The sequence below is a fragment of the Haliotis asinina genome, chromosome 5 (assembly GCF_037392515.1).
Source record: "Haliotis asinina isolate JCU_RB_2024 chromosome 5, JCU_Hal_asi_v2, whole genome shotgun sequence".
Taxonomy (NCBI): Eukaryota; Metazoa; Mollusca; class Gastropoda; order Lepetellida; family Haliotidae; genus Haliotis; species Haliotis asinina.
The window spans coordinates 1456575-1470982 of record NC_090284.1 but is presented as its reverse complement, the minus strand read 5'-3'; the positions used below and the strand labels follow the sequence as shown (position 1 = coordinate 1470982).

Here is a 14408-nt window from a genome sequence, read left to right as displayed (position 1 = left end):
TTTTCATCTTTGTATATAAAGTTATGGGAGCCACGTTATATGTACAGGTTCTCTTATTATTCATCATTTGTGGCAATATCATCCAGGTTGGAATGTGTCTGCTGTGAACAGTAGGGATGTACTCGGCAAGTGAGGGCCCTCTGAACTTGACACCTTGTTTGTTTCTACTGTTCATACTGTTGGCCGTGAGGGGTCAAGATGACCATCATATACATCAGCTACACAATGACATCTTTAAAAACAACAACCCACTGATCAGACCAGTCAAGAACAGCAGTGACACCATCACTGTCTTACTACAACTTTACCTTCTCAGCATATCCGATTTTGATGAAGTTACTCAGACTGTGACAGCTAACGGTTTTTTTTTCGTGACCTGGAAAGATGAATTTCTAACTTGGAACGCCAGCGAGTATGGAGGAATCAGTGAAATTCGTCCTGATTATGGGAAGGTTTGGAGACCTTACATCACAATTCGCAACCAGGTGGACAGTGTTGAACCTCTGGGGTTGGACTTTGGGATCATTAAAGTGGCAGCCAATGGAGCTGTGACTTGGTTGCCAGGAGATACCTTCAAGACTTTCTGCCAAATGGATGTTACCAACTATCCTTTTGACAAACAGGAATGTTCTTACATCACATTAGATTGGGGTTATACTGAGAATGAACTTGATTTAAAACCGATTAATAACTCCATAGGATTAAATGTATTTGACTCTAACAGCCAGTGGGACATAGTTAACTCATCTGCTGAAAGACTTGTCCTTGGGAACATGGGCATGTCATTCTCACTTGTAAGCTTCAACATTACACTGAAGAGAAAGTCGACATTAGTGATACTGACAATTCTCCTGCCTGTCTTGGTGCTGGGATTAGTGAATATGGTGGTGTTCCTCATTCCTGTGGAGTCTGGCGAGAAGGTTTCCTTTGCCATCACGGTGTTGCTGTCTTTCACTGTATCTCTGTCCTTCGTCACTGGACTGCTGCCACAGAAGGCTGACAGTATACCTGTGTTTACTATCTTAAATATTGGCTTGTTTATTATGAGTTCAACCTACGTGTTCCTGGCCATCTGGATCGTACACGTGTTTCATCGAGACGCCGCCATCAATCCTGTTCCGTCTTGGATGGGACGTATGACAAGGTCCTGGGAGAGATGTTTCTGTGGCACTCCTGCTGTAGGACACCAGGAGACCTCGACTCAGGGAAGGATGTCGAAGGAAACATCGGACCCCTCATCAATAACATGGGTGCAGGTCAGCAGAATGGCTGACAGGATTTTCTTTTATTTCTTTTTGATGCTTTTCATTATGACAGTAGTAATCGGTTATCTTAAGATAGCAAATTACTAACATGCCATAGACCTGTAAAACTAATACAAATTGGTATGTGTGTTCTGTTCACCCTGAATGTTCAGTAAGCGTCACTGCTGACATGTCTCTTTAAATCTTGTTGACGCTCCCTCGTTATAATTCTGAGTCTGTGCAGAATCTGTCTCTTGCATCTCCTCTAAAGTAATGATGAGTCTCACGTTAGCTGTCACTGTAGTCAGTACAGATAGCCGGGAAACACTGAGCGCATCCTGTCCCACTGATGATGCCATAATGAACACATTTTAAAGAAAGACAACTGTAAGTTAACCTGAAAACTACGTTGAACCACATTGTGTAACTTAAAATAGGGAAATACATCGGAATATATCCTGGTCATTGCTACATTATATTTGTAAACGTCCTTGCCATGAAGCGTTTTGAAATCTTCACTGTATATTGTAATATTGATCACCTATCATTCCCTGATTGGCGCACACTTGGTTATATTAACACTGCTTCAGTAATACACGTTACCCGTGTATTGAATCGGTCGTTGTGATAGTTCCATCGCTCAGATCGATTCATGAGACGGGGCCTAATAGTTTCGTTATGTTTACATATTCCTTTGTTCTTGGCATTTCGTAGTGGGCATTAGCGTACTCTGTTCAACTGAGGTTTATACTACATGTATACATTCAACATTTGGTAGTGCATTAGCGTACTCTGTTCAGCTGAGGTTTATACTACATGTATACATTCAACATTTGGTAGTGCATTAGCGTACTCTGTTCAACTGAGGTTTATACTACATGTATACATTCAACATTTGGTAGTGCATTAGCGTACTCTGTTCAGCTGAGGTTTATACTACATGTATACATTCAACATTTGGTAGTGCATTAGTCTGATGAATCAACTTACCGATATGTATTTCTGTCAACATAATGTGCACCTGTTATTTGTATTATCGAATATTTAAATGCAGTACCCCACTGCACGACATTACTTCCGGTGTATCACATTAGGAGTATAGTATTACTTTGTGTATCCAATACAGTGAAATACCAACGGCCGTTTCATCTCTATAGCATGTCACGTTGTTTTTGACGGATCGACTTGTCAGCTGTGAACACCTTGTTTCACTCCAGTAGTTTTTCCTGTTGTTGTTAACGGAACCGCTCGCCAGTTGTAATCAATTTGTTTCACTTCAGTAGCATATCGCGTTGCTTTGTCGACAATATTACATTTGTATGAATATATCTGATTGAAATAAATTACCTTTGCAGACATGTGCATGTGTTTGTAGTGTGACACACTCACCTGTCCCAAGGTGAGATGAAGTGAGGGGCTGATGGCTGTGGTAGATGAAGTGAGGGGCTGATGGCTGTGGCTGTATGTGGGCTCAGTCATCTATAACATTATCGACTGTGGATCTTTCGTAGTCAAGTGAACCTGTTTATTTGTTTGAAGGTCACTGGCTCATCTACACATTATACGTTTAAATCGAACATTAAGTACACACAATGTTCATGGGTGTTTTATAGATGTTACAGGTTTCAGACATATTGTTCTCTTAAGATCATGCTTTGACAATCATACCTACACAAAATATATAATACATAACTACACTTTGAATAAATTAGCTGTCAAAATTGGTGAATATTTACAGTATGATGATACAGACATAGTAGATAACGCTGGCTTAGATTCCCATGTTTACATACAAGGATAGGATGATGTTCATCTTCAGTTCCACTGTTACACAATTGACACAATCGCTGAAAATTCATTTGTAGTCTGTGGACCGAGGTATAAAAATTTCTTAAATGCAGTGAAATGGACATTTTCAAGTTCATGTTAGTAAACGTTTTCAACTGCAACAAAACTAACTGACTTTTTTCCTTCTAACTGGTGAAGTTATCCTGGCGCATTCCAACCGGAATTGTTTGAGCAGACAGTATGGACGGGAGAGAACATATACCTTTACTGTGGAATATGTCATCAGAGTGATAGCTGACGGGGCTTGTCTCTCCACGCCCCGACCGAGAGTAGCAAACTTCCAAAGTAGAAGTGTGCAATCCATTGCTGTACTGGCGTGGCTAGACTGATAATAATGGTTTCATGCATGACCATGTCTTGCCATCGATGGTCATCGGAATACAGGACTATTCGTCAAGTCAACATACACGACTCAGCATGGAACCAATCATAAATATGTTTCCTGACAATTATATATATTCGAATGCCTTTTCTACAATTTTCATGTCTTTTTGCACATCTAGTACATTATGTAGAAGCCATGCATATTTTTAAATGCTGAAACATTAGTTCTCACTCCTGTAAACATATCTTTTAAAGATAAGAACGATTTTGGAGCGTTCCGTAAATTATTCTTAAATTATGAAGGACCAAATAAGGCTCTTATAACTTTGCCTTTCTCACAGGAACAGCACGGACGCTATGTTCACTAACTACGAGGTGATGTCAAAACGTAGTGAGCCTAATTATAGTCTCGATGTCCAATGTTTGTAAAGTTTATATTTCTTTGTGAAAGGATCAATAGCAAATGTATGGATAATGTGGATATGAGTCATCACAGCACATTGGGGTATAATATTTGTAAAAAATTACAGAAAATGAAAACGACATGTCATTTGGTACCTCTTGGATCATTTAATGGTATGCCCTCAGATTATTAATATCATAGATAATATGTTCAGAATGGTGTTGACTGTATGCCCGTCATAATCAAAAGCCAAAGATTTGGAATGCTTGATTTAGACAAGACGTAAGATCAGACAGAAAGTCAAACATAATGGAGATCGTGAAAATAGCAAACCAGTTTGACTGAGGTTGACAGATATTATGAAGAGCGATAAAACCTTTAACAGTTGCATTTATACCACTGTCCTGGTTAGGCTCTCTGTTGTTTGACATCCCCGCGTACGTCATGCTAACATTTGCGGTTACCACCACTCTCTGCCTTTATCTTGTCAAAGTCCAGGGGAAACAGACTTAGATACAAATAGAAGACGTTTGCCAATGTACTTTCAGATACACTTCATATCCCCATGTGTCTACTAGTTCCCTAATACTGAGAAGTTTAATGAGATACTGACTTCCTCAAATGCATGATGTTGTGAACTAACTGTTTGGCTTTACAAGTCATGTGACCATACCTGTGATACGGGTCTTGGATCTTTCAGTATTTACGTAATAATAAAGTAATATAATTTCTCACCGACAGTCTTGGCAGTTTCCCAGGGTTTCAATAACCGGAGTGTACTACTTGTAACCGTCTACCCTAGTGGCAGTCCGCTGTACATGTACACGCCTGAAGACAGATCGATCTGTAAGCCCATCAGTTTGGCATCAATCAGTTTATATATCTTGTATTAATCCTCAGACGATAACTATGTTGAAATGGTATCGATCATTTGTTCAAAATTCATCATTAATTGGCTTGGCAATGCAGTAACCTATGTAGTAACGGATTGATTGTTACTGGTATTTGTACAGTAGGGGTATTTCAGTTCCCATGAACAAATATGCGTGTTGTCTTTGGCGCGTATTAGAGCAATATTTGCTTTTCTGAAAATGTTTAATGCCGGGGAAAAATAAACGCACCGTCAAAGACCCATCAGCAGCTTCATCAAGCAGCACAACCAGCGAGAAACTCAAATAAACATTTCATGTCCTTCTCGGGATACCAAGTTCTGGAGGGATGTTAGCAGCAGGGCGTTAGAAATGACGTATTGCTGTCTTCTGTCGTCACGGAGCAAACACTTTTGACACGTATTAGCGCTATGCAGGCCTACCCACTGTCTCTATTCTGACAATCCACAGTTACATTCTTAAGAGCGTAAACACGGACTTGTAGAGTACTATTCCATATCTGATCGATTATTGGGAATCGAAATTAGGTCTTGATGAACTAAATACTAACATCGGCACCGCTGAAGTGACCATTGTCTGATACTGACCTTGTACGCTTTGGAGGCTTTAAGATTGATTGCCTACACCTGTCATCTATCTAAGTTCTCAATATGTCAACCATTTAATTATTTCAGTGGAATTTCTAGTTTCTGTACACACATGGGGATCGACATGAAAGGAATTGGTCACATGACTTGACCATGAAAGAAACATAACAGCGAGTCACGTGATCTTAAGAATTTCACAAACTTTGGGATGCAAACATATAAATATTGCTGAGCGGGAAAGAGCAACATGCTTCTTTAGCAACGTGAAAGTGACATGGATTGACAGATCGGCTCCGTTGCAGAGCACCAAAGAAAAAAGGGCAGGGCACAGCGGTAGCACAGGGGTAACACAGGGGTAACAGAGGGGTTGCGCAGGGGTAGCACAGGGGGTAACGCAGAGCTAGGGCAGGGGTAGCGCAGGGGTAGCACAGGGGTAGCACAGGGGTAGCAGGGGTGGACCGAGTGTCTACGGAATGGTTTGGGGAGTAATTTTGTTTTGGGACATTTTACTGTCCTCCAGATGAATTTTGCAGTATCCGGACCAAGGTATCCCCCTACCTTTCATGCAAGTTCATGGTAAGGGATTGACGGTAAGCCCCAAAATACTGTTCCGACGAAAAAAGTCCTCTTCGCGACAACAGCCGTCCCATTCCTGAAAATAACATCGCATGTACTTCATGTCATATATACAACGAATGTTTGTATCTGGACGATATGTGAATACAAGAGTGTCACGGAGGCACTGGCATCAGCTGAAAAAAACATATTTTGCATTTCTCGTTATGATAGTATCGCCGATGGCCACTGAGTGTAATTCCTCAATCGGAATATGTGTGCGTGAGGGTTCATATATTAACCTGTCGCCCTGACCAAGGCCTTTGTTAGTAGAGAGGGTTTGTGGAAAATGATGCCGAAGTATGGCTGCCCAAAAGAGTTTATACGTCAGTTTCATGATGGCATGCTGGCTAGAGTACAAGACAACGGAGAGACTTCTGAACCATTCCCAGCTTCCAACGGAGTGAAACACGGCTGTGCGCTCCCTCCCACCCTGTTCAACTTCATGGTGTCGGCAAAGCTGACAGACGCCTCCAGAGACTCGGGTGTAGGCATCAGCATCAGGCACAGGTATGATGGATCACCCTTCAACCTCAGCGGGCTCCAAGCTAAAACCAAAGTCTCAACAGATACTATCACCGACGTCCTGTATGCTGATGATAGCGCCCTCAGCGCTGCCTCAGAAGCGGACATGCAACAATTTTGGACTCACAATCAGAAGAAGAGAGGGGTGATGCATGAACCTGCTGTAGGGAAGCCTTAGGTTGATCCCAACATCTCCGTCAGCGGACAAACACTCAAAGTAGCGGTAAAGTTCACATATCTTGGCAGCACACTCTCTCGCATAGTTCTTATCGACGACGAGGCCAACACCAGACTCTCCAAAGCAGACTCCACACACATGTGTGGAACAGAGGAGGCATCACGATGGAGGCAAGATCTACAAAGCGGTAGTGCTCACCACTCTGCTCTATGGCTGTGAGTCATCCCCACATCAATGCCATCCTGACGCAGAACCAGCTACGTTGAGCATTCCAGGTAGTTCGCATGTCAGACCATCGGCTCCCCATGAAACTCGGCCAGAAAAAAACACTGCAAAGACACTCAAAGTGTCGGTGAAAGCCTTCGGCATCAGTCACAACTCGTGGGGCAAGCAGCTATTGACAGACTAAAGTGACGGGGCAGCTATTGATAGACTAAAGTGACGGGGCAGCTATTGACAGACTAAAGTGACGGGACAGCTACTGACAGAGTAAAGTGACGGGGCAGCTATTCGTAGCGTCGAAGTCCACAGAATTGCTGCCGCTAACCAACGCAGGCAACAGAGGAAAAGTAGCATCTCCAAATCTCCGACAGCAGTCACCATTCCCTGTCCATACTGCACCAGAGCCTTTCGAGCGCGGACTGGCCTCAGAAGACAAACTCCCCCAGCCCCAGGATGAATAGATGGTCCTCGTCGAACTGACGGACGAACAACATATTTACCTGTGGTTGCAGTGGCCTCAAAACTGACAACAGGACATACGACTTTCCTTACACCGGTGGACATCATCCATTTGTGTCCACTCACTCAAGTCGACATTCTGTGTAACTGAAGAACAATATCAATGTAACAAATGTAAAGTTAACATAACACTTTCTCTGTAAAGTACAGATTGGAATCCATGATGCCAGAAGTCCTGTGATTTGTATTTTAAGGAGAGTAGAATTAACAGTTTGTCTCAAACCTTACATTTATAATATGTTACCATTTTCTAAAGGGCAAAGCGTATTCATATTCCTATACGACTCACAGTTGTGAACACTGCGTCGATCAGGACACTGGACACGACTGGTTGACGTCGGGGGACGATACTCGAGTGCAACTGATGGACCCATGGCCCAGGGGATGTACAGATGCCGTTTAACATCCATCTATATAACTCATGACTTGCTCCTCATTTGCTGGACGTCAGTTACTAGGATTCTCCATGTATGAAACAGTTCAGAGTGGCATGTTTAAGTAGCATGTTTAGAAGTTGAAAGTTCAGAATGTTAAACAGTTGAACAGTGGCAGGAAATTCATCATTTATCCAGCTGACCTTATTCCTTGATGGATGTATTCACCCAGGGTGGTTAGTTGCCTTCATCGTGTGTTAATCCGGAGACTCAGTATTCCATTTCGTTATTAAACACGGGAACAATGGAATCCGTTGTATATAATCATTTCTTATTCATTATTCATGACGTCGTGTGTGCACATGTCCGTATGAAACACTCTATCTCCCAGTGCTGACGCATTCAGAAAAATACGACATGTTACTACAACTCAGCACTATGTTGGTTCGTTGGTAATTGAATGTTAACTGCGCAGTTTTTCGGACCAATCACTCATACTTTATCTCTAGCCTGTTTCATCTGAATATCATTACTCACTTCTGCTCCATTTGTTGACGTCACACCTGAAATATTAGAGAAATTGTTGTGATTTTGTGTATCACCTTTCCAGGTACATATTTTCATTTCAAATAGTGATGAAATGTAAATGTATGATTTTCCTATAAAATAAATCAAATTACAAATAAAAGTGCTAAAATTAAAACCGGTGCATTTAGATGAAGGGCGACACTCATCAAGACTACTGGTAACTAAGTGTCATACAATGAACACGTGTTAAAACGCATTTGAATCCTTCGGGCAAACTCATATCGAAACAATATACCGTACGTCAATTATACAGAATGCAGTCATTGCTTGTTTATAATTTTGTAGATGTTCAGCGAAGATCATTCTTTAGGAAACTGTTTTTACTGACAATGGTTGAATGCATATGATTCGTGCGCATCAAAGTCTACATTTGGTAAGGCGTGTTATTTTCGTTTAAGATAAGAAGAAACTTTGTGACTAAACAACTTCTTGTTTTTATCATAGAGACGTTGCTTATCCATGAAGGTTCTCCTTACCTGATTCACAACTTGTTAATATGTCACTCAAAGAAGGTATTATTTTCGTATTGAACTTTTATTGTGCTTTACAGTCGTAGTATCTTTGTAACTTAAAATATCTCAGTGAACAGATTTTTTTGTAAAATAACTCTGTCATTGTGGCTTCTTTGAACATGATTTTAAGACCCATACCTGTCACATTGCGTGACGTTTCCCTGTTGGCTGTGACGTCCTATAATGATGATTTATCATGCTTTCCTTCTTTCTCGACGCACTTAGCGTTCAACCTTGTCATTTTGCTACCGACGGAAAGTATTTCTACGACTCATACAGTCCGGTAAGTTGACAGAGATACAAAGGCCTTCACCTGTAAGTATTTCTACTAATCATACAGTCCGGTACGTTGACAGAGATACAAAGGCCTTCACCTGTAAGTATTTCTACTAATCATGCAGTCCGGTACGTTGACAGAGATACAAAGGCCTTCACCTGTAAGTATTTCTACTAATCATACAGTCCGGTACGTTGACAGAGATACAAAGGCCTTCACCTGTAAGTATTTCTACTAATCATACAGTCCGGTACGTTGACAGAGATAGAAAGGCCTTCACCCGTAAGTATTTCTACGACTCATACAGTCCAGGACGTTGACAGAGATACAAAGGCCTTTACCTGTAAGTATTTCTACGACTCATAGAGTCCGGTAAGTTGACAGAGATACAAAGGCCTTCACCTGTAAGTATTTCTACTAATCATACAGTCCGGTACGTTGACAGAGATACAAAGGCCTTCACCTGTAAGTATTTCTACGACTCATACAGTCCGGTAAGTTGACAGAGATACAAAGGCCTTCACCTGTAAGTATTTCTACTAATCATACAGTCCGGTACGTTGACAGAGATACAAAGGCCTTCACCTGTAAGTATTTCTACGACTCATACAGTCCAGGACGTTGACAGAGATACAAAGGCCTTCACCTGTAAGTATTTCTACTAATCATACAGTCCGGTAAGTTGACAGAGATACAAAGGCCTTCACCTGTAAGTATTTCTACTAATCATACAGTCCAGGACGTTGACAGAGATACAAAGGCCTTCACCTGTAAGTATTTCTACTAATCATACAGTCCGGTAAGTTGACAGAGATACAAAGGCCTTCACCTGTAAGTATTTCTACTAATCATACAGTCCGGTAAGTTGACAGAGATACAAAGGCCTTCACCTGTAAGTATTTCTACTAATCATACAGTCCGGTACGTTGACAGAGATACAAAGGCCTTCACCTGTAAGTATTTCTACTAATCATACAGTCCGGTACGTTGACAGAGATACAAAGGCCTTCACCTGTAAGTATTTCGAGCAGTAGTTTGCTCAAATTATGTACATGAAGCAGTGGTGACGCACACTTTCTATACTGACTACAACTGATTGTTCTTCCGAGTAAATATCAAGGTGGTCTTCATACCTCTTGAACGGCAACTAATCAATATGTTTCTCAGTTCCATGTGATCTATTGCAGCATAGATGTAGTTGGCACGTATGTTGTGTTCTATTCCAGCATAGATCTAGTTAATACGTATGTTGTAATCTATTCCAGTGTAGATCTACTTGGCACGTATGTTATGTTCTGTTCCAGCGTAGATGTAGTAAGTACACATGTTGCGGGTAACGTTTTGACAGAATAACTACCGACTACCTTACCGTGACAGTCGACAGAGTGAAGTGACATCCCACACAACGTAGGAGTGCCAGTAATTATAAGTTTTCATTTTGGAAGTGTTGCAACTATTTTTGAAAGCAATGATGTTAGTATTGCACACGTTACTGCTAGGAAATCGCTGACAAATATCTAAAATGTACATACCAGTCAGCAGTACTGACATGCTTTAATAACCTACTGATACACAGCTGAAACAATCGCACATAAAATCCCATCCTGAGCACCCTTCGCAAATACTATCTCTAGCAAAATGGCATATGAGGTGAATTCGAAATGCATTCTAAGCATTATTAATGCATTCGAGAAAAGAATAGAAAAGACAGGCCACATTCAATCCGGTCAGAATATCTCTAATGCGCCTGGAATGAGTCGGAATGTTTTTCGATTCCTGTTGGACTTCATGTGGAATATGCTTCAAATGTATCGGAATATTTCGACTGAATTTGGAATACAGCTCGAACGTACCTCGAATACACCTGGAATACACCTAGAATACATTCAGAACGTCCCGGATGTTCTTCAAATGACCTCTGACGCCACTAAAACGCCGTCGAATCGCACAAAAACGTATCCACATGTCACTGAAACATCTGATAGCATTTGGAAGTAGCATTCTTATAAAGCTTGAAAAAACATGTTTTTTTTTTAAAATGCTGGAAAGTTTGGAAATATCTTTCTCTGCCACGTGAAATATGGTATAGAGGTGTATCGAGATAGGATCAAAGAAAAAGTGTAAATGACTGGCAAAAATGCAATCACCATAAGAGACTGCTAACTTGCCCGTGTTCTCACAGACCTTCCCCTAAGTTCTAATTTCATGAAGGTTCGCAACAGCACTGAAACCATACACAAAGGCAAAAATTTAAAAAGTAGTCTGACACTACACGCAGTGTAGAGATGAGACAGGGATCCCCGAGAGGATCCAGGTAATAGCACTACCTTGTACAGGTGAACTGAAAACATCAAAAATAACATTGGTGGTCCTCTGGAAGAACTCAAATAAAGAGACATGCTTTGTATGGTTAACTTCTGAATGTGTTACTTGATATTTCTTGACTTTCTCCGTTATTAAACCACTTTGTAATTCTGCGAAGGAAGATATTGAATAATACAGATCGGTACAAACACATGTGTCCTTAATTGGGTGGGTAGTTTACACAGAACAGCGCGTGGTATTTATATAAGGAATGATGGCAAGGTAACATTGAAATACGAAGAACATAAATTCGATAACTGGGGTCCCAATTCAAAAGCTGTATCGGTAAAATCTTCTGATATCTTCGTCAGCAAATGGTCAAAGTAACTCTACCGAGACAATTTCGACTCCACCGACTAGCAAGTAACCAAGTCGAGCTTGGAAAGTTAAAGAATGTATGTGTTGGGGCTGTACAAAGAGCTAGAGTTGCGTCACCTCAAGAGAGTAATGCGTGGACTGTGTCTACTGTTGGTACTCAAGTCGAGCAGAGGTCAGGATGACCACCATGTACTTCGACTTCACAATGACCTCATCAACAACAACAACCCAAAGGTGAGACCTGTCAAGAACAGCAGTGATACAATCACGGTCTCTTTAGAACTTCATCTTCTCAGCATGTCCGATTTTGATGAAGTAACTCAGACAGTGACGGCTAACGGGTTTTTCTTAGTTTCTTGGAAAGATGAGTTTCTAACCTGGAACGCCAGCGAGTACGGAGGAGTCCGTGAAATAACTCCTGACTATGGGAAGGTTTGGAGACCTTACATCATTGTTCGCAACGTGGTGGATCGGGTTCAGCCTCTGGGTCTCGACTTTGGGGTCATTAAAGTGACATCCCAAGGAATTGTATCCTGGTCACCTGGCGATAACTATAAGACATTCTGCCAAATGGATGTTACCAACTTTCCTTTGGATGAGCAGGAGTGTAGTTATATCATGTTTGTGTGGGCAAGTAATCTGAAAGAAGTTGAGTTAAAACCCTCTAGAAACTCTTTAGGATTATATTTATTTAACTCTAACAGCGAGTGGGACATAGTTGACTCATCATCTGGTAAAGTTCCTATTGACATCACCGACACACCTTTTGGCTTCGTATACTTCAACATGACACTGAGGAGAAAGCCATATCTGGCTATACTGACAATTCTCCTCCCTGTCTTGGTGCTGGGGTTAGTGAATGTGATGGTGTTCCTCATTCCTGGGGAGTCTGGCGAGAAGGTGTCCTTTGCCATCACTGTGTTGCTGTCTTTCACTGTATCTCTGTCCTTCGTCACTGGACTGCTGCCACAGAATGGTGACTGTATACCTGTGTTTACTGTGTTAATTGTTGGCCTGTTTATTATGAGCTCTACTTACGTGTTCCTGGCCATCTGGATCGTGCACATGTTCCATCGAGATACCACCATTAGACCTGTACCCGCGTGGATGGGACGTATGACAAAGTCCTGGGAGAGATGCTTCTGTGGCACTCCTGCTGTGGGACACCAGGAGACCTCGACTCAAGAAAAGATGTCGAAGGAAACATCGGACCCCTCATCAATAACATGGGTGCAGGTCAGCAGAATGGCTGACAGGATTTTCTTTTATTTCTTTTTGATGCTTTTCACCATAACAGCGATATGTGGGTATTTGAAGATAGCATGTTTCTAACGCATTTCTTTTATGGCTTAACCTGTAACGGAGGCGGCATGTTTATATATGCTCCACACACTATTGCCTGAAACTTCATTCCCCTTACACTCGTGTACAACACGTGAAACAACCCGTGTGAGTCGCGTTGGTCACTCATGTGGAACCCATTGAGCACACGTGTGAGACCCGTGGGACACGGGTGTGAGTCGCATTGTGCAACCCGTGACACACAATGAACAAACGGCATAAACAAACTTTTGACCAAAGGAGGACCCATAATACCCTAAATTGTTTGAGGGACCAAAGAAAAGAACACAAATTGAAACCTCTGGTAATATTGAAAACATATCATGATCCAAAAATTTCTTCGCCAATGATAGAATCCACAATATATTCTTTTCACCCAAAAGTGAAACTAGAGGCTGTCAGGCTGACACCGGTGAACAGTCAGATGGCTTCGATGGATTCGAATCAGCGGTAGGTCGGCAGCATACATTCACATTACAGTGTTGTGTATACAATAACATTTACTTTACAGTAGTAGCCGTATTTTAAGTATAGTAGGTGCTGTTTGATTTAAACAATATCTAGAAGACATGATTTCAAACTCATACATTGGCAGTGAGAGAGCTGGTTTTATCATGCAGAACAAACACATCTTATCTATTATATGCAGTTTAGAGACATTTCTCACAGCCAAACCCAGGCTGCCCAAAGGGGGAAATGGATATTTTGCAAAACACACTCATTACATTGGGTTCAACGTAGTTTCCAAAATTTTGCTTACCTGAGCTAATTTGCTCAAGTTTGAGCCGTGTGTGTGTGTGTGTGTGTGTGTGTGTGTGTGTGTGTGTGTGTGTGTGTGTGTTGAGGTTAGACTCACGCTTTGTGTGTTTCTTCATTATGTATGTACACTGTAATTTCTTTAGCTAGCGGCCTTGATATCTGTTTATAATTTCTTGTTGAATTGTTTTCATTTGCTTGATGACATATATTTCTTATTTTCTAAAACTATTTGCTACTTGCATATAAGTTTATGTAGTATTTAAGGTCATTATATTATAAAGCAATAACATTTATCGTGTCGTGTAACATTTCTTGTCTTTAATCCTATTTTCGCATTAATATCTAACCTGGGTTTGAGTGGTTGGATTGCTCTATTGTCAAGGACGAGGCCATTCAATCGTTAGGGAGCTTGAAGTTGGGCAAATCGCTAGGAACTGATAAAGATTTGGCAGAAATGTTTTTGTATGGTAACACATTTACCACTGACTATATGGTCAAGCTGTTAAATAATATTTATGCT

At 41.2% G+C, this 14408-nt stretch overlaps 2 protein-coding genes across 2 annotated transcripts; both read left to right on the top strand.

The window, feature by feature from the left end:
• The first annotated feature begins 116 nt into the window (after positions 1-116).
• On the top strand, positions 117-1352 carry LOC137283298 (neuronal acetylcholine receptor subunit alpha-7-like). Its single transcript, XM_067814750.1, has one exon. It carries the CDS (start codon positions 117-119, stop codon positions 1350-1352), a length of 1236 nt encoding a protein of 411 aa, XP_067670851.1.
• A 10511-nt stretch (positions 1353-11863) lies between these two features.
• On the top strand, positions 11864-13120 carry LOC137284832 (neuronal acetylcholine receptor subunit alpha-7-like). The gene has a single exon (XM_067816836.1). The coding sequence runs from the start codon at positions 11864-11866 to the stop codon at positions 13118-13120; it is 1257 nt and encodes a 418-aa protein (XP_067672937.1).
• The last annotated feature ends 1288 nt before the right edge of the window (positions 13121-14408 follow it).

What these genes read in the sequence shown, in the direction of transcription:
- LOC137284832 (XM_067816836.1), top strand. Translation starts at nt 11,864, where the DNA reads ATGTATGTGTTGGGGCTGTACAAAGAGCTAGAGTTGCGTCACCTCAAG.
- LOC137283298 (XM_067814750.1), top strand. Translation starts at nt 117, where the DNA reads ATGTACTCGGCAAGTGAGGGCCCTCTGAACTTGACACCTTGTTTGTTT.